General features: G+C 34.9%; 1 protein-coding gene across 4 annotated transcripts; it reads left to right on the forward strand.

The window, feature by feature from the left end:
* Positions 1–272: 272 nt before the first annotated feature.
* On the forward strand, positions 273–22,593 carry LOC117406622 (pseudouridine-5'-phosphatase). Of its 4 annotated transcripts, none has more exons than XM_059029016.1 (4): positions 273–442; positions 2,592–2,810; positions 3,790–4,019; positions 22,188–22,538. In XM_059029016.1, the coding sequence occupies exons 1-4, from the start codon at positions 373–375 to the stop codon at positions 22,521–22,523; spliced, it is 855 nt and encodes a 284-aa protein (XP_058884999.1). In that variant the 5' UTR covers positions 273–372; the 3' UTR covers positions 22,524–22,538. The 4 variants fall into 4 exon arrangements, with proteins under 4 accessions (XP_058884999.1, XP_033866674.3, XP_058884998.1 ...); XM_034010783.3 differs by lacking the exon at positions 22,188–22,538 and adding an exon at positions 19,010–19,286 and having other exon boundaries at positions 277–442; XM_059029015.1 differs by lacking the exon at positions 273–442 and adding an exon at positions 522–726 and having other exon boundaries at positions 22,188–22,593.
* Positions 22,594–25,194: the final 2,601 nt, after the last annotated feature.

Below are 25,194 nucleotides of genomic sequence, written 5' to 3' on the forward strand. Positions count from 1 at the left end.
TTGGACAGCTCTCTACTAAATTGGCTTGCTTTAAAAATAAACTTAATCTCCCAGCAGGCATTTCGATATCACAGGCAAACCAACCACAGCTGGCCAACTATTAGTGATCCTGTGTTTTCTGTACCCTACAAAAAACAAAATTATATAAATAAAATCTAAAAAATAAAAATACACTTTAAATAATTAAGTAGTTTATACATGAAAATAGTAAAACATATTTAAAAAATAAAAATAAAAAAGCATTCTTTAGCCTGTATAATAATTTACAGACTCAGATTAACTCTGGTTTCGATTTTTAGATGTCCGCTAGTCACCGACTGTATCTCTGTTCCGCAAAAAACATTCACAATAATTAAAAATAGAAAGAAAGAAATGACAAAGGAACCGGTTACGTTCAAGCCAGTAACTCATGTTGTCTTCGACATGGATGGGCTTTTGTTGGGTGTGTATATATTTATTGTACTGTATAATAATCTATTAATTCATGTTTCTCCAATGCTGCCCTGATTTCTTTTGTTGACTGCTGTGCTTGGCAAATGCCCTGCGTGAGCCATACGATACGAACGGCAGTCGCACATTCAGGTTTATCAATGCTGCTGATGGAGTGAATGTAAATGAAAAACGATCCAAACGAATTGTTAACGGAATCAGCATCTATTTTAATCATGTACACATTGCATATGTACATTGTTAAAATAGCATGTATCGTACAGATACAGATTCACTGTAAGTAAAACGTCCAGCTAAAAACTTTAAAACAACTTGAGTTTTTCATTATCCTTTTTTATGTGTAATTACAGTTTATCACAGAGTAAACACATCACGTTTTCAGCAGGTGCTTGGTTCTCTATGCGCAAAGTGGGGGCGCGCGACTATGTCTAAAAAAAGTGTCAGCTCTGTATTTTTTTTTTTTTTTTTTTAAGGATAGAACATTTTAAATAAATACATAAATGACAGCTAATTAGTCCCGTTCAAACCTTTCAAATGAGCCGTTGACAATAACTCTAGGACTTGAGAAATTATGTTTGATGTGACGTGTCAGTGAAACTGCAGTAAACAGAGACGAAATGGCAGCTTCCTATGGGACGACAAGTGTAAAAGTACTAATGTTTAACCGGTGTTTTGGGGTTTTTTTTCTCCTCAGATTTAATGTCAATCGCGTTTTTTTTTCTAGATTTAATAATAATAATAATAATAATAATAATAATAATAATAATAATAATAATAATAATAACACAACAACGATTTAGCTAAATATATTATGTTAAACACATTCTTAAGTCGGAGTGTAAGTTAGGTCTGGAGCAATGCCAAACGCGTCAATGGGCGTCGGCTTGCATGTTATAGCTTCATAGCTTTTCTTTATGAAAATCCATATTTAATTCCTGAAAGATAATGTTTTTTTTTTTCATATTCATCTGTTAGGTAAATGTTGAATCGCCAAGTTAAAAAAAAAATAAATAAAAAGATTAGTTACATATATTTTTTCACGGATTTATTTGTTAGAAGTGTTAGCTAAATGTTCCCTCCTAAGTGTGTGTGTATGTATGTGTGTGTGTATATATATATATATATATATATATATATATATATATATATATATATATATATATATATATATAGACTTGTTTTAAATGTTGAATTTGTGATACGCTTATATATTTAGCTAAATCTGGAGTTTTTGTGATTAAATCTAGGAAAAAATGTATGTTAAGAAAAGGGGGCGTCATATAAAAAGTTTGCAGGCCAAGGTTAACAATATAATGGGTGGATTGCAAGGTACCACATACTTAGCCATTATTGGTACTAAATTCGGGTCTGGTTCAACCCCAGTGTAAACCATTAAATTTGTCTAAATTAAACCCAATTCCAACGCACCAAACACTAAAACCAATTCATTGGTTTAATAAGAAGCATTTCATATTGACTATGCAGTATGTTGCAGTTACATTCACATTTGTTTTAAAACAAGTTTGCATTTCTTGTACAGCCCTTAGTTATACAATACAGTAGTTAAAGCGAGTACAATAATTTCTACTGTAAAACCAGGATTGAACTTTAGAAAATTATTATTTGTTTATTTAGCAGGTCTACGCCTTTATCCAATGCGACTTACAGAGACTAGGGTGTGTGAACTATGCATTTATGTATATGAATGCCTTAAAAGTAATAGGAAAGTTTCAGTAGATGTGAGCAGCTGTTTCTGTTCTTAAGATCCCCAGTATGGCTTATTTTGCATTTTAATTACATATATATTTAAGATCAATATCCAAGTAATTTTATATTCAGTGAGGATGATGGCAATGTTTTTCAGATCTAAGCACTGTGACACTAATTGTGTTTATGTTAATAGATAATTAATCTGTAAATAAAACAAATTAGTATTTTTGCCAATGGCATATCCATTTTGGTCTCATGTTCCATCACTTGCGTGCAATAAAACATTATTAACATTACTGTGTAAAAATAATCTGCATCAATATTACATTTATAAAAGTGCTAATGAGTATTATGAGATAAGCCAGTTTATATAATAGTTTGACTTTGATTACAGTCAACCTATAATGACAATACAATGCTTTCATATGCAGATACAGAAAGGCTATATACAGTTTCCTTCCAGGAGATTTGTGATCGTTTTGGAAAGAAGTATACCTGGGAAGTGAAATCCTCAGTGATGGGTAAAAAAGCATTAGATGCTGCTAGAATAATCCGGGACTCCCTGGAGCTCCCGATGACTCCTGAAGAACTATTGGAGGAAAGTCGAAAGAAACAAGAAAAAATATTTCCTTCAGCTGAGCTGATGCCAGGTAATTATTATTATTATTATTATTATTATTATTATTATTAGTAGTAGTAGTAGTCGTAGTCGTAGTCGTAGTAGTCGTAGTCATAGTAATCGTAGTACTACTACGACTACTAATAATAAGAGAATCCACAAATGTGGTGTTGTTTTTTTTGTTGACTGTATATATCTTTCAATTGAATAATGGTAAATTGGAATATTCCATCAACATTATATGACAACATTTATGTGATGATCATATACATTACATTTAACAATTGCATTAGGCTTATTCAAAGTATTCAAAGTGTTCGCCTCTCTTAAACCCTTTCAGAATAGCCCAAATTTAATTTCTATATTACTGCTGTACCATGTTGCTCATTTTGAAAGGCACTTTTTTCTTCGTGTGGGACCTTTTTTAATGATTCTTTTAGGAGTTTGTACAGTTATATTAGTTTCAATTGTTTAAATAATTAGGTAAAACATGCAGGCAGACATGAACAGTACCTAGTGTATATCCTACAGTAAACAGTGTATGGAAACCAATTTAATCATGTGGTTCTTTGTTTTCTGTTTCATTCTTTTATTCTGGGTATGCAGATATACAGGTGCAAATTTTAGTCTACCCAATGTTAACTTTTTTTCATTTATTTTACCCTTCTATCTTGAGGTATATGCTAATGAGGTGCACACTGTTCTTCATTCAAATAAACAAAAAATACCAAAAACAGTATATCAGAATGTCTTCCAAATATAAGACTTTCATCAGACAGCATTGAACAAAGGATTGAAGGCGTCTGAACATGGAAATATTTTTGGAGAATGACTTATTGTAAATAGCCTGTTAATCACTTTATTTCTGAAAATGTCTATTTTGTTGGCATCAGATAGTATCTGTTCAAATAAACTGTTGCTTTAAGTAACTAAGCCAATAGCACAGAACACAAGAGTGTCCTGAGTATAACTGTATCATTTCTTATCACTGATCTTCTCCTTATGTGCAGGAGCTGAAAAGCTAATCTACCATCTGCACAAACACAACATCCCCATGGCAGTCGCTACCAGCTCTGCGAGTGTGACATTTGAAATGAAAACAAGCAGACACAAAGAGTTCTTCCATTTGTTTCATCACATTGTGCTTGGAGATGATCAAGATGTAAAGAATGGCAAGCCACAGCCCGATTCCTTTCTGGTTTGTGCTAAAAGGTTTAACCCACTGCCTTCCCCTGAAAAGGTAAGGGATATCAGTAAACTACCCTACAGAACAAAGGGTAACGCAAATAAATACAGTTAACAAGGGCATAGGTTTTCTAGATTTACTTGGCTCTCAGAGCCCCCCCCATGACATTAAGCATTCTGACTGAGGACCCCCGCCCATTGAATACATAGAAAAATGAGTAACCTGGATATATATATATATATATATATATATATATATACACACACACACACACACACACAAACACACACACCCAACACACAATTGCCCTGGTAAACTGTTTAGCTTATACAGACTTTACACATAACTGGTGAAAACATAAATACAGCTTGTAATGTCCCTTTATTAAATGTATTCATTCAACATTTCAGCATTATACTTTTAAAAATTACAAAGTATAGCAAGGATTCTTTAGATTCCTAACTTGCAATAAGAAGGAGACAATTTGACATACTGATAATATATACTCAAGGACTCCAGTAAATAACATTATTTTTAGGCTTATACTTTTTAAAAATCTTCAATAAAAATATTGACTACTGTGCAGGGCATCTACAGTACCAGTCCGTAAAGTGACCCACCTTGATATTACAAAACACACCTTTTTGTATTGATCTGCATTTACCTGTCTTCACATACAAATGTATGCATTTATGTCTTGAGTACTTCTTGCTAGAGGTTTGCTTTCAGACAAAACAGGAGGCTGTGTGGTCCAGTGGTTAAAGAAACAGGCTTGTAATCCCAAATCCCACCTCAGACTCATTGTGTGACCCTGAGCAAGTCACTTAACCTCCTTGTGCTCCATCTTTCAGGTGAGACGTAGTTGTAAGTGACTCTGCAGCTGATGCATAGTTCACACACCCTAGCCTCTGTAAGTCGCCTTGGATAAAGGCGTCTGCTAAATAAACAGATAATAATAATTTGGTTTTAGAAGATGCAAATTATAGCCTGTTAGGATCTTATTCATTAGGGCACCCCTATTTTGACTTGCATTTGTCTTGGTAAAGTATCAACCAGCTGCTAAGGGACTTAACAAAATGTGTTGCAGAATTACACTCGGCAGCCTTCTGCCCTTCAACGTGACATGTGTTCCTAAGTACCCTGTGACAGTGTGTAGCTTACCATACGTATGTTGCAAGTTGCTGGAGTAAAATTACCAATTGTTAGTAAATCACAATGCATGTAATCATTATTAATCATGATACGCAACCGGAAGGGAAAATCCTGATTCTGTGACAAACCAAAGAGCACTTCTTTTGAGACCTGAAGCAGGTTCTTGGTATTGGTGGTTGAAAAGGAATAATTAGACTAATTAATCATTATCCTTTGTTCTCAAACTTGTTAGAATACCCTATAGGCACCAGTCAGGCTTGGTTATAAAAGAAAAATATAAAAATATAAAATAAATAATTCCCTTGGGCTTTTCTTTAAAAAAAATGGTCTAGGCATTGTACTTCTGTTTTTAATATTTATAAAAATGAAATATCTCTCTCTCTCTCTCTCTCTCTCTCTTTATATATATATATATATATATATATATATATATATATATATATATATATATATAATGAGATATAAGGCCAAGTGCCGCATGTTACAAGCTTATTCAGTTACCAAACAACTGCTTCAAGATGAAGCAGTTTTTTACAGCCTTCATATTATTTTTGTTAGTTGTGTTTTGCCTGCATAAAAATGACCCAATTAGACAAGCTGAAATATATTTGAAAGTTCCCAAGTGGAATTCACACTGCCTAGAACTATTAAATGAAAAACATAAAATAAAGGCAGTATTTTTCGTAGTATTTGTTAGCTGAATACAATGTTTAAGATAGTACCAGTAATACGAAATGTTGTTTTTTTTGCCAAGACTAATTGGAGTTGCCATTACACTAGCAGATCCATTTGTCAGATTTGTTCACCCCTGATTTCCCTATATAAGTGTTTTTGTTTTTAAGGTTAGTTTCTAATAACTTGTATCAGTATCCGTAATGGTCGTACATCACCCAACGCTGCCTGTTACACAGAACACAGTGTACTCAGACATGCTCACTAATAAGGACTTCTCTCTATCAGTTTATTTCAGTTTCCTTTTACTATCAATGATAGCCAATATCCTTTTATGTGTCCTACTGTTTTTTCTTTAACGAAAAATGTGTCGCTTTAAATTTAACCAAGCACATTCACGACTCTAGTCACTGATTTTAAAATAATTTAAATTCTTATCCTCAGTGCCTCTCCACCTGACATGCAGAAGTATTTAATCTTATTTGTAGTAATAAAAAGGCTTGAAGATTGTTCAGCCTGCCTGTATGCTTATTTTCATGTTGAAGATCATTGTGTGGGAACAGCTTTGCAACAGACATGTATGTACAGACTACATAGAGGTTACACTGTAAACCTGTTTTAGAAGCACGTTTCAGTATATTTGCATTCTGTAATATACCGGATTCTGCAGAGTCATCAGTCGCCCGTTTATACAGTTTTTCACCTATATATGTGGTTTTTCGTGCACACTGTAGCTTTAATGTTTAATGTTTGTTTTGTGAAAATATTTGAAATATCAAAACAGAGGACATACTGCAGCATCTTTGACGTTAACTGCACTTCTTAATTCTTTAGAGTGACTGTGTGCTGTTCTCTACCTTTAAATTTTAAGCATGCTTAAATGTACACGTAATGTACCTACCCAATGTTAAAAATACTCCCTGTGCAACAATGCCTGTAATTTCACCCCTGCCTGAGTCAACACCCCCCCCCCACACACACACGCTTGCCTTAACGACAACTTTACGCCACCTCTAATAGACACATATATATATATATATATATATATATATATATATATATATATATATATATATATATATATATATATATATATATACAGTGCCTTGCAAAAGTATGCAGACCCCTGACCAATTCTCTCATATTACTGAATTACAAATGGTACATTGAAATTTCGTTCTGTTTGATATTTTATTTTAAAACACTGAAACTCAAAATCAATTATTGTAAGGTGACATTGGTTTTATGTTGGGAAATATTTTTAAGAGAAATAAAAAACTGAAATATCCTGCTTGCATAAGTATTCAACCCCTGCGCTGTTGAAGCTCCCAGTTTACACCGATGAAAGAAATTGCCCTAACGAGGACACAATTACCTTACCATTGGCCTCCACCTGTGAACCATTAAAGTTGCTGTCACATTTTCTGGATAAAAACCCCACTGTTGAAGGATCATTGGTCAGGCTGTGAATCTGAAGGAAAATGAAGACCAAAGAGCATTCTACAGAAGTTAGAGATAAAGTAATACAAATGCATAGATTAGGGAAAGGGTACAAAATAATATCCAAGTGTTTGGATATCCCAGTGAGCACAGTTGGATCAATAATCAGGAAGTGGAAGCTGCATAACACCACTCAGGCACTGCCAAGAAAAGGCCGCCCCTCAAAACTCAGCGCTCAAACAAGGAGACTTGTGAGAGAAGCCACAGAGAGGCCAACAATCACTTTGAAGGAGCTAGAGTTCAGTGGCTGGGAGTGGAGTAATGGTGCACCAGTCAACCATATCAAGAGCTCTGCATAACACTGGCCTGTATGGGAGGGTGGCAAGAAAGAAGCGGTTACTCAAAAAGTATCATCTGAAAGCACGTCTGGAGTTTGTCAGAAAGCATGAGAGTGACCCAGCTGTGATGTGGGAAAAGGTTTTGTGGTCAGATGAGACCAAGATAGAGCTTTTTGGCCAAAACTCAAAGCGCTATGTGTGGCGCAAACCTAACACTGCCCATGCCTCGACACACCATCCTTACATTGAAGTATGGTGGTGGCAGCATCATGCTGTGGGGATGCTTCTCATCAGCAGGGACTGGGCATCTTGTTAAAATTGAAGGAAGAATGGATGGAGCAAAATACAGGGAAATACTGCAAGAGAACCTGCTTCAGTCCGCTAAAAAACTGAAGCTTGGGAGGAAATTCACCTTTCAGCAGGACAATGATCCCAAGCACAAGGCCAAAGCAACATTGGAGTGGCTCAGGAACAAAAAGGTGAATGTCCTACAGTGGCCCAGTCAAAGTCCTGATCTCAATCCCATTGAGAATCTGTGGCACTATTTGAAAATTGCGGTCCACAAGCGTCGTCTAACCAACCTGAACAACCTGGAGCAAATCTGCCAAGAAGAATGGGCCAAAATCACTCCGACACTGTGTGCAAATCTGGTACATACTTACCCCAAAAGACTTAAAGCTGTTATTGCAGCGAAAGGTGGCGCGACCAAATATTAATGTGTGGGGGTTGAATACTTATGCAAGCAAGATATTTCAGTTTTTTATTTTTCTTAAAAATATTTCCCAACATAAAACCAATGTCACCTTACAATAATTGATTTTGAGTTTCAGTGTTTTAAAATAAAATATCAAACAGAACGAAATTTCAATGTACCATTTGTAATTCAGTAATATTGGTCAGGGGTCTGAATACTTTTGCAAGGCACTATATATATATATATATATATATATATATATATATATATATATATATATATATATATATGAACTGTATTACAGAATGCTAATATAATGTTTGAAGAGCTTTAACTTCAATGAAAGTCTGGCACTTTGAAGCTGAGCATCCGTGATAGATTCATTAATTAAGCCATTTGTACAGTATTAGAAATCTCCAGGTGTTTTACATAATAACAAGGTACTCCTATGTGAATGAAGTTAATCATTTGGAGTACATGATTTTTCATGATATTGATAGTAAAAGGTTATATGTCTCCTTTAGCCTGCCGTAGGCGTACTGATTAGTTAAAAGATATAGCATACAATGTATCACTGTCTCTGCTGTCCACTGGTTTTTTTCAATTCTGTATGGAATGTTGGTTTTTTCTGTTTTTTTTATCTTCACAGATTTGTGTTTTTACCTGTCTAATTTACTATGTCTTGTTTTGGAGGTTACGTAAAATGGTGATGTTATTTACCAACAAGTAAAAAAAATAAAAAAATAAAAAAATAAAAAAATGTAAACAAAAACATTGACAGTAGATTCAAAACAAATGACTTTGAGCATTTGCAATAGGAATAAAAAAAAGAAAATGACAATATTTTGTTAATTAAGCAATTGTAAATGAAGTAGTGTAAATCAGTAAGTAAAGGACTGCGGTATGGCTTGGAACTATTGGAATGCTCAGAACTAGCCATGCCCCTTTTCTGTGGGTCAGCTGGAATACTTTTGCATCCTGAAAGTGGCAGACTTGCCCCTGCCAAAGAGCAGGGATGGGAGACAATTCCCATCAATGACTCATCTTTATTAGGTTACTGTATTAAAAATCCAAGAGAGATTCAAGTGTTTTAATAATAAAACTATTACTGTACTTCACTGACTGACAGGAAAATAGTTGAAAAACAAATTAATCCAGAAAAAGGACTAGCCCAGGCTTGGTCCTGTTCACTAATGGGAAAAGCAAAGAGCAGTCACAATTCATTTGAATTCACAACACAGTGCTTTTACCAGTGAATTTGAATATCCGTTACCGTCGCTTCTACAACTGCTAATAACTCCTAAACCATTTCAGCTTGCAACTTCATATCTTCATTGTTATGGAAACTCTGTAACACTGAAAATACGAGATTGCAAAATCTACCTTCTCTTTGACCTATGACCTAAGATGGCTGTAATAGTGGTGAGAAAAACATTACACTTCAAGAAATTGGCTTTATACTCGATACATAGCTGTATTCTGTGAACCTCTCTGCCAAGTTTAATCATGGTTATCCTACAAGAAAAAATAACATTTTTGTGCCATTTATTTTTTAAGCTATTGCCGCCTCAGTGTCAAAGACTCATATCTCATAAACCCATAATATTTACTGTAGTGAAATATCCATAGGAGAAACCCCAATCAAAACACATTTCACTAAGCCCCAAGCCAATAGAGATACTTTTTTTAATGCAGTGCAGCATTTCAGTAGCTATAGCTTCGATTACCGTATACCATGGCATACTAAATCTCTACATAACCAAGAATGCATACCCAAAAGAAAAAAAAAAAATTACAGGAGAAGATGTCTCAGACAACAAACTTTTTCACACAGATTCTAGTAAAGAATCTGAAGTAGATGAGCCTACACACCTGTCAAACTATTTTGTGTAAAATCAAAACAATGCATGCAATGCAGGTCACATGCTTTGGCACAGGGGCGTATATTATTCCCTATTCAATTTCTCCTTCCATAGATAATGTGTTACATGACCAAATTGACCATAGTGAAAAATCAGGCCCAGTGTCGTTATAATTAGTACACAGCTGTATTCTTTGATTCTCTCAGTAAAGTTCTGTTACGGGTGGTGTCCAGTAGACCATTGAACCAGAACATATCAATGATATAGATCAATTTTTAACATTTTTTTTTTTTTTTACAAACCATTGTATCTCATGTGACACATTAGATTATGCCACCCGCGGATGCTTTCTTTTTGTTCACATTCAAAAATTCCCATTTCTAGTTTTATTAAATAGTTTTAACAGGAGATACCTGTCTGTCAAGAGTGACATGGGAATTACTGGCAGTTCTGAGCTTCTACACAAAGTGATTATTTATTTATTTATTTATTTATTCCATCTTTTTTGAAGATGTTTACATTTACTTAACACTCATCCTGCCACTATGGATAGCAGAAAAAAATCTTTCTCAGATACTTTGACCCACAAATTAACAATATGTCCCATGCTGTTGCCAGCACATCCTTCAGATTGCAGGAATAGTGCAGCAGAGATTCTTAGCATTTGACTGATAAAGACAGAAGGCAGAATGGTCAACACAAAACAACCGCATCAGAATGAGAAAAGGGAGGAATTAAAGGATTTTGTTTATCTTTTAATTGCCTTAAGGCACCTTAATTATAAAATTTGTATTTATTTATTTATTTTAATCTTTTTAGTTACACAAAATGTGCAAACCCAAATATATAAATGAGTAATTTTGAAACAAAAAGAATAATGATGTTCTCACAAATTATGAAAAAAAAAAATGATTTAAGGACAGATCTCATACCCCAGTGCACTAGAGCGGCCATTTTGAAAACAGCTTTGAAACAGACTTTAAAGTTATAACTGTACAAAGTTGTCAGGATGTTAACAATGAAAAGATAAATTACAGGTAAATTATTTAAACAGTGTATCAACACGTGGTGGTGTATAACACTATATTTTTTTGGAACCCCGCTGCTTAGTCTTTAAAAAGGCTTGCTGTGCTTTTAAAAATGTCTCTTATGGATATATTCAATAATTTCAGTTTCACATATACTTCTTAATGAGGCCTGATCTAGTACTGCTCAGGCTTTAGCATGTATTTATTGAATGAAGCAGAGCTTACACTACAAGTAAGAATTTGGTTCAGCATTTCCAACTGCTGGGCTTTTGTTTGCCCTATCATTTTAATTATGCTGTACCTGAACATATATTAAAAGCTGGATTGGCAGATTCACAGGAGATTTTTTGGCTTTTTTTGATAATTGAATTGAATTTACGTTATTTTACTTTCCTTTCTCCTCTCCACACCCGTTCTCCACTCACCGAACACACAACCCCGAGTGAGTAAAACGTGCATCTATATATACTTATAGATGCACGTTTTACTCACTCGGGGTTGTGTGTTTGGTGAGTGGAGAACGGGTGTGGAGAGGAGAAAGGAAAGTAAAATAACGTAAATAAGTGTTTAAACTCACCGTGTTTGTGTGCCTGTCCGTGCACCGTTTGTTACGTGTTAGTACGTTTTGTTTGTCAATTTATTTTGGCCTCAAGTGCCGTGTCCTGTGTTTTGTTTTGTTCAAACCTTTTATTTTACAATAAAACGGCGCAAGCAGGCGCATTTACCATTTCATCCACCGTCTATCTGTGTAGTCCTTTCTGGTCTGACGTAACCACTAGAGCCTGCTTGTCACAATGGCTCATTAATTTTACACCCATTTATATGATTAAAAATGTTAACAATTAAGGTGTGAGTCTTATATTCCTACACAGTTTTTGGTACTAGCACAGAACAATCCATGGCGAATGCACACAAAGGTGGGTGTGGTTGGAATCCATTCACATGGTTATTATTACCCCAACATTGGCTAGATAAGCCACAGCATGTGTATATAGCCCAAGCCAAGCTACTTTATGCCAGCCTATACATATTTCTACCTCTAACTTCCCTTAATCCTTGAGCGATAGTTTAGTAGCCCCCCAGAACCATTTTAACACCTTGCCAAGCTGTCACATTGAATGAGTTCCATCTTGGTGCGCATGGTATTGTGTGAGTGCTTCCATAATTTCTCCCAGTACTCTGTTCACAACTGACAACCAATAGTATACTGATGCATGAGGCTAACAACAGTTTATTCCCACAGCAACAGCAAGTCTGCATTATATATTATGATACAGAAGTTGATATAATTTCAACTTATTTTAAAACTTTTTGTTTGTTTCTTTGTTCCCTGCACATGATTTTTGTTGTTTGCAGTCCCATGCATTCTCCACTAAAGGGACAAATGTATGGTGGAGATCAGTGAGATCAGGCTGTGGTCTTTCACTTAAATGATTTAGAGAAAAGGCTTTAAGGAAAGAAGATTTCATAACCTAGAGGGCAGCTACAAAATGTAAACAGGAAGTCAGGATTGTTTGTTTGTTTGTTTACACAGCCAAAGTTGCATTGAATTGTTGGTTTTTGCCTGGATCACATGTTTGGATAATAACACATTTTTTTATTGTGCCTTACTGTATGTACACAATGTACAGTATACAGCGTATTTGCAGCAGCACAAAAAGCGATCTGCCTTCATAATGTACATTGTATTTGTATTATTTGCATGCAAATTCATATTGTGTATGGGGGGAGGTGGGGTTCTCAGTACAATTACATATATTAGTGCAATATCCTCAGATCTAATTGATCCACAGATCTTAAATTTCACAGATCTTATTTCAATGTTCATCCCCCCCCCCCCCCCTTTGTTTGTGTTATTACCATTGCAATAACTCAACTACTGATATTTTATATGTTATGTCTTAAGGGCCCTGATGTTGATGAACTATGGTAAAACACAAACGTAAGGGCAAATCGTTTTATGTTTCAGCGGGATTGTGCTGCCCCTTCATGTTATCATTTTTAAGTGAGTTTGAGCTGGGCGTTAGTGGAATTCCATGAAGAAATATTGGGAGGCAAAAGCTGCTAACAAATCAGGACCAACTGACATTCTCTTTAATAATACAATAGCCCTTGTGGTTGCCTTTGCTGATCTTGATGAAGAACAAGTTGCTCTTTATTGCCTTTGCAACATTTGTTAATGCATTATTTAGTAATATATACAGTCATTGAACAACTTTTGCATATGTGATTGCAGTGTACCATTATATTAATACTACATAGCTTAATTACGATGTATGTAGGAACTGTAATTTGGAACGTGGCTTCAATAACTTTAGTGCTGTTGTGAAAAATACTTTCGTGAAACTTGTTTTTTTTTTTTTTTTTAAATATATAGGCCTACAGCTATAGCCAAAAGCTTTGCATCACCCTATAGAATTCAAATGATTTTGCTTCATAAAGTGGAATGAAACCGGCTGAATAATGTTGCGTTAACATATTTCATTACATTCCGTTTTGTAGTTTTCTATGTACTGTACTTAACGAAATACTGACAACAATTGAAAAATGGGACATTTCAAAATTTAACATGAAATACTGTACTACTATTATGGCTTCATGGAGACTTTCGCAATATCATTTTGTATTTTTTTTATTACATGATGAAATAAAAGATCTAAATTATTTTCATATAGTTTTTTTTTTGTTGTTTTTTTTATAATTATGTCTCAATCCTACAATTCTAGGTGATGCAAAACTTTTGGCAATAGCTGTACACCTCATACAGTCACAGACAAAAGTATTGGTCCCCTTCACTTATTATACCATAATTCAAGGTAACAGATTAAGCATTTAGTATTTACCACTTTTTAATAAAACAAAAAGCAAAATACATAATTTCTAGTAATAACCTTTATCAAAAAACAAAAAACTTGTTTCATTTAAACTATTGTCGTCCACTTTTTGGGGAAAAGTTATATTTTAGTCTCACTGGACCAGAGAATTTTGTTGAAGAATGCTTCAGATTCACGTTCATATTTCCGGACAAATTTTAGATGGTTTGTTTTATGACTTTTCTTTAAAAGTGGTTTGCAGAAAGGTCTCCGTGCATACGACTGTTCTGTGTTCAAGTGCCTTTGTACAGTTCTTTCATGCTTCTAAATCTTTCTTTAAGTCCTTGGCTGTTAATCTTGGATTACCGGTAATTTTCTTTGGACATCCACTTCTTTCAAGTGTTTCAATTGAATTTGTTCTGTGGTACTTCTTGATTATTGCTCTGATTGTGGATTTTGGTATTCAGATTTCTTTGGTACTGTTCTGTAGCCATTTCCTTTGTTGTAGTTTTTCACAAATGCTTTTCTCAAATGTGAATCCAACTCTTTTGTCTTGACCAGCGTCTGCTGTGTTGCCAAAACATTCTTCTTTAACAGATGTTGGAAATAATGACCTCTTTTTCTGACTATTGACTTTATAATGCATCTTATTTAATGTGTAATGTTTTTCAATTAATTCATATATTTTGTAATTAGTACTCTTACCTTTTTAGACTTTTAATGTAAAGGTACCAATACTTTTGTCATGGCTTGTTAGTATCACAAAAGTTTTAGGAAGCCTCCAAAGTGATACTGTACAGGCAGGATGACATTACATAGGCCTGCCGACTTCATACATTTTAGTGGTGCTCTGACAAATTCTGACAAACAGTCTTTAATAATATAAAGCCCATACTACATAGCTGTGGGAAATAATGTATTCCAGATCGTATATAATTATTTAGGATAATCTTTTCTTCTTGTGTTAGGTTTGAAATATATAATGTGCAATTTTAATCAAATTCAGGCCCACAGTGTTTGGATTTGAGTTCAGGAGCTGTTCTTCTGTTCTTTATAAAAGCAAGTGCCATCACCATCAAGGGCACAGCTGTGTATTGCCAGCAATAAAAAAAAATAAACGTGATCCTTTGTACCAGTTTACTCTTTGGAGCTTAGGGGGCACCAGAATAGGTTTCATACCAAAAATATCCCAAACCTCTGTTTTCCATAATATACCTTTTCATACTATTTTCAGTCAGTTACGTATGTTGCCATTTAAAGCTAGTTTCAAAAGTCCTGTTAGCTTTTAGAGGACATCTGCTGTATTGTGTACATGTACTGTTGTCTATGGATAACAAGAAGACTATCAGAAACAATAATGTACAAAACAATTTTTAGTTTTTTTTTTTTTTTAACTCATCATACTATAATATTTTGATAGCACATGTCCTGTTCATATGGTAATTTTGTAACCATACACAAAATGTTCCAGAATACAACCATTATGGCTTAATCTTAACAGGTAGATAGATATAAAGATAGATGGATACAGTTTTAATAATCAAAACCTTTATTTAAAAAAATATTGTAGAGTCATATTAGATTCAGTTTTTTTTTACTAGCTGTTGTTTCTTTTAACATACAAGAATCAATGAAACAAACAATCAAAAAAAATAAAATAAAGCAATTACAGAATTTGGGGAGAACATCTATGCACAGTTTTCCATGATGACATAAGCCCAGCTGGAATGACCTCGCTTTAAACTTGCAAGTTTAGGGCACACGGTTAATGAAGTTGGATTGAATGCCCAGATAGTCATTCAGTCGTTAATCAACTCAAAATGATGACTGTTAATTCCTCTACAAAACAGCCCCCAAACCCAGTTTATAATGGGCCTTTACAACTCTGTTATGCAACATAAACATCTGTGGTAGGGCTCTACTGTAAGGTGAGATAATGCAAAACATTACAATTTTAATTGTGTTTTTGCTTTGACATGGATTTCATTTCTTTGCATGCCCTTGTTATATTTATCATGCAAAGAAGACAATGATATATTTTGTTTTATTCAGTGTAAATATTGATGCCACAATTGTTTGTATTTCAAGAATGCATGGGAATGTCTTGAGGTTCATAAAGTAGGATGGCTCACAAAGTTCTCAGTGCTGTCATCCTTGTGGCCCTCTATAAAAAGAATGCTCCAGCCATCCGGAATAATCAGAGTAAACTTGCATGTAAATGTGACCTTCACATTGCTTCACAGAGTCTTAGTGTCTGTCCAACTGTCACTCACACAAGTAGAGCATTCTTTCTCATGGTTTCTGCCTCAAAAGACATTTTCCCATAATATAATTCATTTACCAACTTCCTCTAGTTAATTTTGTGAACATTTTCTGTTTTCAGGCATTCAAATTGTGTGTGTGTGTGTTTGTAGGTAGCGAAAAAACAGAAGGAGAATTGTGCTTGTTTTTACTTTAAGGAAATGCAATCCATTTTCCCTCATGCAGGCTTTTAGTATTATAAAAGATGTGATAAAATGGAAGTGTGACGTGTAAGCTGCAGTATTTCCCAAGGGGCCCCGATTCAGATACTGCCTTTGTAGCCATTAAGAGGTCATCCTGACAAGAGAACAGAGTTGTAAACTACTGAACATCTTACAGGGAATAAAGAGCCTGTGAGGAAACAAGTGACATACAGAAACAAAATGTACATGTGGTTGGTTTTCTTTTTCAATTTTCAAATTGTGCAAGCTGTAAGCATTACAAAACGATAATAATATTTTACTGTTTCCTAATCTGATTTTAAGAGAAATGTACTAGTCTAAGCCCATGTTACTGTGCAAAGGGTGTCTGTAAAGTGTTAGCAGTATAAAATAAATACAATGTGGTTAGACAGTACAGTACCCATTTTAGTTTTCTGTACATTTTAGTTTTGCCTCCTTGATCTACCATTGAGATTGTGAGACTGGGTGCAAACCGACAACCACGCTTTCTCCAAGTGAGCATCTTAACCACTGCACAACACAGCCATGCTAGTTTTCATAAGCAATTATAGAGCTTTTAACTTCATCTCATATGCTGGGGTTAGAATATGTAACAGCAGAGACAGATTAGCAAGGAGGCTTCAAAGATGGAGGTGGTTTGTGTGCCTGTTGCTGAAATCACCTTAGGAAATTCTGGATTATGTATGAGAAAGTACACAAAATGATTAACTATGGAAGAATGTTGTAAACATTCACCCAGAAATTATATTTGGGACAAAGCAGTTTTAAAGCACACTTCATTAGAATTAATAATGCAATTTAACGGATTTCAATTTCTCATTTGCTTCTTTAGTAGGATGATTTAACCATTTTATACAGAACACAATGTTGACTTATTGTTTATTGTACAGCAGTCATTGCCATATTGATATTTGTATGTTCTGTAAAGCAATGTTTGAGCATTAGTCACATTCTTGCAGGGTATAGAATAACAATCTGCCATTTGAAGCAATCTTCTAGCCCATGGTGGACCAGTTTTTAACATAGCTGTCTGTGTCATGTCAAGTTAAAATCACAGAGATAAAGACGGTAACATTATAAGCATTATAATCAAAATGTTTACTCTTGTACTGTATGTGGAAGATTTTAAAATGATACAATGCATGATAAAGGGCACTGTTTAGATGAAGAAAACATTTTTCTTCTATAAAATACCTGAAAACCCAAGGGTGGATTTTTTTAAGATTGGTCTTGTCTCTTTTTAGCAAACTAATTATAAAGCTCATCTAGGATATGACTTTTATCATCTCCTGAGTGCTGCTCTGCTTCTAAAGTAGGTGTCAATATCTGAAGTCTGTATGCTTCATGCATTTATTTTCTGTTACAATAAAACCCACAATAATTATGGGTCATTTGCCTGGCTTCTTTGGTAATTACGAGTTTTAATTGCTTCTAGTTCAAGGGAATTAGATAGGCTTTTCACTTTTGCATATTTCCTTCCTTATTCAACAAGCTTAATGACATCATAAAAGTCAATTAGGTATTTCATGGCGAGCTAGTCAAGTACATTTTCTTTGTGCATTTAAGGTTTCTGAAAAGCCCTGATAATGCCATTTTGTGGCTACTTTATAAATAAAAAGTGAAAGCGTATCTGAGATGTGCTTTTGGCGCTTTAAAATCTCATTGAGGACTTTAGATACCATGGATGTATGCCACAATCTAGATATATTGTCAACCAGAAAACCCAAAGGCAGAGCTTTTCTTGCTTTCTGACAGCAATTGTTCCAAACATAAGTGTCAGAAGCATTGTGCTGTCTACACAGCTCAACAGAATGTTGTTTCCACAATGCAAGTCCAAGAGAAACCTGTAATAAAGACTTCAGGATTGAGACGGGTTGAAGGCTTAATAGAAGGAGAAACAGAAAGTTGGACAACCTTTTATTGTCCACTTGAAACTGATTATTAAGACTTGACTATGAAATGATTTAGCATTGACATAATGGGATGACAGAAGAAAATACCTTTCTTTTGTAAGACTTGGAAATCATTGCAGAGCTATTAATTACTGAGCAAGCTTAATATTACAAAGAATAATTTCCTTTTTTTAGTTGACTGACATTTTTGTGTTACAGGGAAGCTACTTAACAAGTACAGATTTTTTTTTTTTTTTTTTTTAGTGGTTACATTTATTTGTTTTTATTCAATAATACTATCTGTCCTATGTAAACAATACACACACTTTGCAAATTGACATTTTTAATTTCATGTTCAACAACTGCTTGTCAAAAATACTGAGGGAAATGTTAGTCATTCTGTGTTCTTAACATTCTAGTTGGAAAATATTCTGGTATCTGTTTTTTATTGGTAAATAAATATATATATAAATATATATATATATATATATATATATATATATATATATATATATATATATATATATATATATATATATATATATATATTTTTTTTTTAATTTAGTAGTCGCCAATTGATTTTACCCCATTTTTTATGGTCAGTTTAGCTTTCTCTTGAGATAGTTGCTCAACTGATGACAATGCTAACTCATTCTCCTTTGTTTATTAGTGCCTTGTTTTTGAAGATGCTCCAAATGGCGTGCTTGCTGGTCTGGCTGCAGGAATGCAGGTTGTAATGATCCCTGATGAAAATCTTAATCCAGAGCTCACAAAAAAAGCAACATTGGTTCTAAAAACGATGGAGGACTTTAAACCGGAACTGTTTGGCCTCCCAGCGTATGACTGAAACCTGGCCGATTTCCTAATGAAAACGGACATCAGCGGCAGTTTTGTATACATGGATGATGTTCATACTCCACATTTAATAAACATCTTTGTTGAACTAATGTCTACTGTATTTCAGATTAATAACAAAAGAAATGGCATATTCAGAATAGTTTTTGAATAAAAAACCTATTAGGAACAATATTGATCTAATAAGTGATATTAGTGCAAATAGTAGGGGTATGCCAGCAATGACAGCACGAATATTTTATAAATGCAAATTATTATAATTTGCTTTGTTTTGTAGAAGGCCGTTATGATTAACTGTAACCTAGCAACCACCAAGGGTTCTCATTGATGGGTAGGAGTAGGCAAAGAGTGTTTCAAAAGAAGTACAACTAGTCTGTTTAATAGTTGTGAATACAAAAACAATATTATGTTTTCTTCAAGGATAACACCATTCTAATTTAAAAAGTCAGGCTATTTTTCTTTTTAGTGTAAAGAGAAAATAAATAATGTTAACCATTGTCATGATGGGCTATTCAGTGTTTATGACGTGGTTTTAGTTCTCTTTTATTAGATAGATTTTTAGCTCATAAGCAGCACAAATGGTGTTGATTGACTTCCATATTTAGTGATTAAGAAGTATACAAACACAAACAGTGTTACTGGCAGCCACAGAAAGTATGACCATTGTTGCGATTTTTTTCTTTTTTACATATCAATGGATATTTTATTAAATACATTTGCATATCCATACACTCACTCATACAGCGCTTTACATACAGCATGACGGAATTAAATAAGTGCTAAACACTTATTGCAGTCTTCATATGATGTTTTTTCTTGACACAGAAAGAATTTCTCTTTTAAATGTCATCTACAATATTGTATTATTTAAATTTATTTAACTGACTTGTTGATTTAATGTTATACAATGAAAACATAAAAATAGTTTTACTGTCAATTGCTTTTAGATTACATGTCATAAAAGGTCTAAATAAATTAAATATGATAAAAAAGGATATACACAAAAGACCAATGTAAAATACATATAAAAGTAAATTGACTTTAGCCTTATACACACTGACCGATGCGATTGTCGCCTAACGCACTAGACAATGCGAGGGAATCGCAACATATTAAACATGTTTCAGCGAGCCGAATTAAATAGATCGGCTGATCCTGTACAGTCACAGCGCAAAGCATAATACAATGCCTGATGCGACTGAAAGATCTTGTTGCAATTGACTGCATCGGGCAGTGTGTAACAGGCTTTACTTACTGACTCAGAATAGACTCCAAAGGGGTTCATATGCACCATTCTTGGTTTTTGCCTTATGACTCATGCACTGGTTGGCACGCATGGTTCCAGATTTCACTAATAAGCAGGAGTGCCAAGCAGTGATAAAAAAAACATAGTATTGCACACTGTTTTGATATGCAGTCTATTCCTCAAGTCAGACATAGCCTCCATTGTAGAAATTTATTTTAATATTGTAATGGTGTGTGCAGTCCAAGATGCTGGGGCTGTACCATTGTGGTTACATCTCACAAACAGCAATAAGCGTCCTGCAGGACATTGAGCTCCTGCGTGCATGATGCAGAGAGGTGGTGCAAGGTGGCTGCATGCAATCGCTCCTGGGTGGTGCGCATCTGTAGAGGTTGCCACGGACAGGCCCCCATAGAACACCATTGGTGCACCGGCGATGATCTGTTGTCATGGGATTCAAGGGATTAAAGACGGGGGTCCAGGGGCAAGAAATTGTGATACCATGTTGTAATGTTGGCGGGCTATGGGCTATTTAAAGGGAGCCTGCGAGTTCCTCGGGGCAGAATGTGGGGAAGCTCGCCATGAATGTTGTGTACAGCTGTCAACTGAATAAAAAATTGCTGTTCCGGACCGAAGCTACCTTGTCTAGTCTCATCTCTTCTACTGCTTCTATACGCTACAATATTCACAGAAACATGATACATTATTCTCACTAGGGTTCCATAAAAAGGGTTCCTGAGTTGTCTTGTAGATACGGTGAGGCAATACAATTGTCATGCAATTATGTCCACTTACACTTTTGTGTTAAGTATTTAAACAAAATAGTAAGGTATTAAAATATCCAGCTTTTCTTTTTGATGGTTGTCTCAAATATCTGTCTCGGGCACTGCTCCACATTTGCATGTAGCAAATTTTCATTTTCCTTGTCCTTTTAAGCTCTGTAGTGCTACTGGCTGCTTTTGACCCAGCAGTAAAGAAATGCCCCTTTGTGTGAGCGTTTTGTTTTATGAAAAAATCATACCACGGGATCCCCGACAGTCTGCTTGACACAGTAGTGTCAACTATCTCCTTCGAGGTGATTGCAGATGCTACAAATTGCAATTGAATCAGAAACTTCACTGGTACCATACAAAGATGTATTGTGTGCAAGTCAAGTAGTTGCAAATACAAAGAAATTGACCATTTGAAAAAACAAATGCAAGTGTGTTTTTAAAGCACAAAATAAATTACTTTTGAGATTATAATGCATGCTGTAATAACTACTGTATTGGGGAAAATATTGATCAAATTGATAGCATTTTATCAAAGATTATTTTAAAAGAAATACAGAAAAATCCACTCCATAGACTGATTACAGGTACTTGACGATACGTGACATGACACATCTGTGCATAATAGATAAAAGCAAGACACAATTTACATCCAAAAAAGAAAATGTTTTGATTAATCTGAAGGGCTTGAGTTCAGTTTACAACTGAAAAGAGTATGCATGTGCTCACACATGCATACTCATTATTATTATTTATGTATCTACTGAAATATACTTGTGAACTAACACTAATGTTAACATTTTATGTCAAAAGTATTTACCATCAACATGAAATCCAAAAACTGCCTCCCAAAAAAATCTTTGTGTGCAATAAAATCATTATGTAGCTTTAACTTTTGAATCCGGAAAATGTAAATTAAATATTTATTTATTTATTTAAGTAGTTGGCAATTGTTTTTTCATCATTTTCTCCCAATTTAGAATGGCCAATTATTTTTAGGCTCAGCTCACCACTACCACCTCCGTGCTGACTCGAGAGCGGCGAAGACGAACACATGCCGTCCTCCGAAGCGTGTGCCACACTGCAGACCTACCATGAAGCCACCTCAGAGCTACAACGTTGGAGGACATCGCAGCTCTGGGCAGCTTACAGGCAAGCCCGCAGGTGCCCGGCCAGACTACAGGGGTCACTGGTGCGCGGTGAGCAGAGGACACCCTGGACAGCCTAAGCCCTCCTCCCCCTGGAGTGGGTTATTGCACTCACAACATGGCTTATATTTATTTATAAAAAATGAATCAATAATATTTAAAACTTGAAATTAAGTTTTATTAACATATCCTTCTGCCAGTGTAAAATAGTTCTATACCGGGTCTTTAGAAGCTACAAATTTGATGGAAATATTATTACTGCTTAGTATATTATTATTGTTTTATATATTATTTTAGATATTGAACATTATTTTTTTTAAAGTGAAGTTTGAAAAACTAAAAATATACCTGGTTTCTTACATATTTTATACACTTTGGTAAGTAAAGTTGACGTTTGAATTTACTGTTTCCCTAGTCCAATAATCGCGTTCTGCACCTTTATTTTGTATTCCTCCAAATCCGCTGTCTGTGTCTCTTCTCAAGACTAGTTTAACTTCTCCAGAGTCTCCCAGACACTCGGTGAGACAGAACTGAACTGAACAGAACTGCTCAGTGCATTTCAATACACACTGATGTCTACAATTAGCATAATGTATTTCACTTTTTATACCATATTCTTGAAAATATAAACCTAGGTTTTTTTTTTGGTCATACGCTCTTCATTGTTAAGACACAACCAATCTCTACCCCGATTTCAGATCCTGCAGTCCGGTGGAATTTGGTACCTAACCCTGGGGCTTTACAGGAACTATCGTCGTGGCTGAAGAGATCGAGATTTTGAGATTTAAAAAAACATCCACCCATAGAAATTGATTATCATTGACATTTTTTTACAATTCTATTTAATTTCTGTTAGTGTTTGACTGTAGAAGTAATATAAAAATGCTGAATATCTTTGTGGCCTGATGTCCTTAACTGCCAGCCGCGCCTTGATCTTCAGAGGTGATTCGCCCCTAGGCATGCAAAAGACAATTCTTACTGCACAGTCATGTGATCTTGTTCAGCCAATCACTGTGTATAATTTATCCAAGCCATTTTATAAAAAGACATAATAAATGGGAGACTTCAAACTTGGCTCTTATTTGACGCATCGATTTACCAATATGTAATCGAAGCTCAGGAAATTTTGGGACAGATGATCAATAATCAATGGGGCAGTGCAGCTGAACAGGGATCTACAATGTTGACTGCCACAGTGTAGACAGCTACAGCATCTTTCTCCACAATTAGATGTGCAAAAAGTATACATGAGGCCTTTAACCAAATGTACCGCACATTTGGGACCTATATCGTGACTGTACTGCACAACAGCTGCACTGTATATTGTGTGGACAATTTTGTCAGCAATGAACACTGATAATTAAATACCCTTTGTTTGTTGATATATTTAATGTTTGTAGATAAGAAGTGACACTAAAGTTTAGGTTGACATGTCTGAGAATATTTATGGAATTATTTTGTTAGCTAAAATGACTTTAAAGTTCTAGGGTGAAATAAAAATAATGTATTTCAAAGTGGTTTCCAGTTGCATAGGATGACTAATTTAGTAACCTTTTTGAATAGCTATAATTAAGGGAGCTAGCACTGTTCAATAGGTATTGCCCTTTATAAATTCCAGCAGCAAATATTCCTGTTTGTAACCCAAAGGCGAAATGTCAGATCTATCAAAAGTAAAGCTGATCCTGGTATGCTTTCAGATTATTGTCTTTGTTGTCTATTATGATGTGCAAAGCTGTGAACCTTAAGGGTATAGGGGATGATTAAATATACTGTAGTCTGATGTGCTTATTCTAATTCTCCATCCTTTCAATGTTTTTTTTGTTGTTTTTTTCCCCCATAATATACGTGATATGAAAATAATACACCCTATTCTTAGGCTTCTATTTGATTTGCTATCTTAGTATCTGGACTTGCTTAATGGAGCTTAGCGTCCTTCTGTGATTTGGTCTCCTTAATTTGGCCTTCACGATTCAGGAATAAACAAAAGACTAGCTGTGACACATATTGGTCTTTTTTATGTCTGTTCTGTAGACCCTCTTCCCCACTGAGACATGCCCCAAGGCATAGAAGAATAAACAGCGACTGGGGGCCGAGTGGCTGCAGGCTTTCTAGCGGCCACTTTCTTTTTGGCTTCTAGTCAAGGCTAAACCAGACCAGACAGGCAAAGGGGAACTAAAAGGGCAAGCATGGATACAAGAGAGGGGCTTTATTCTACTAATAACTATGAAGCATCTGGAAGCCTGCAGCAATGTCAAACTCTCTGGAGAAAGAAGGTCAATACTTGTGTTTTTATCCTTTTCTCTGATTTATTAATAATAAAGAACTTTTTGAATTTTAACCATTTTTCATTCATGTCTGCAAAATGTCTTTTCAATGTCTCCAAATTGGTAGATCTAAACGCTGTCGATGATATATTTTAGTACACGCCAGCCCCTTGGGTGGGCAAGTGGGCCTTTCTGTGTTATTTATGGGTGCGCTGTATATTGCCGTGGTAGTATTTCTATATACAGCTATGGGCAAAAGTTTTGTATCACGTATAATTTTAGGATAGAGACAGAATTAAAAAAAATGAAAAGATATGAACATAATTCTTATATTTTATTAACATCATGTAATCAAAGAAACAACAAAATGGCATCCCGAAAGCCTACCGGAAGCCATAATAGCAGTACAATATTTCATGTTAGATTTCAAAATGTTACATTTTTCCATTTGTGTCAGTTTTTCGTTATGTATATGGAAAACGTAAAACGCGGTATGTAATTCAATATGTTAACATAACATTATTCAGCAGGATTCATTCGACTTTAAGAAGCAAAATTAGTTCATTATATAGGGT

This window comes from Acipenser ruthenus, chromosome 8, assembly GCF_902713425.1.
Source record: "Acipenser ruthenus chromosome 8, fAciRut3.2 maternal haplotype, whole genome shotgun sequence".
Taxonomy (NCBI): Eukaryota; Metazoa; Chordata; class Actinopteri; order Acipenseriformes; family Acipenseridae; genus Acipenser; species Acipenser ruthenus.

Excerpts from the sequence above, each read along its gene's own strand:
- LOC117406622 (XM_059029015.1), top strand. The coding sequence starts at position 615 with ATGAAAAACGATCCAAACGAATTGTTAACGGAATCAGCATCTATTTTA. Across the intron at positions 727-2,591 it reads CGTACAGATACAGATTCACT|ATACAGAAAGGCTATATACA; the intron begins GTAAGTAAAACG and ends TTTCATATGCAG. Across the intron at positions 4,020-22,187 it reads CACTGCCTTCCCCTGAAAAG|AATGGCCAATTATTTTTAGG; the intron begins GTAAGGGATATC and ends CTCCCAATTTAG.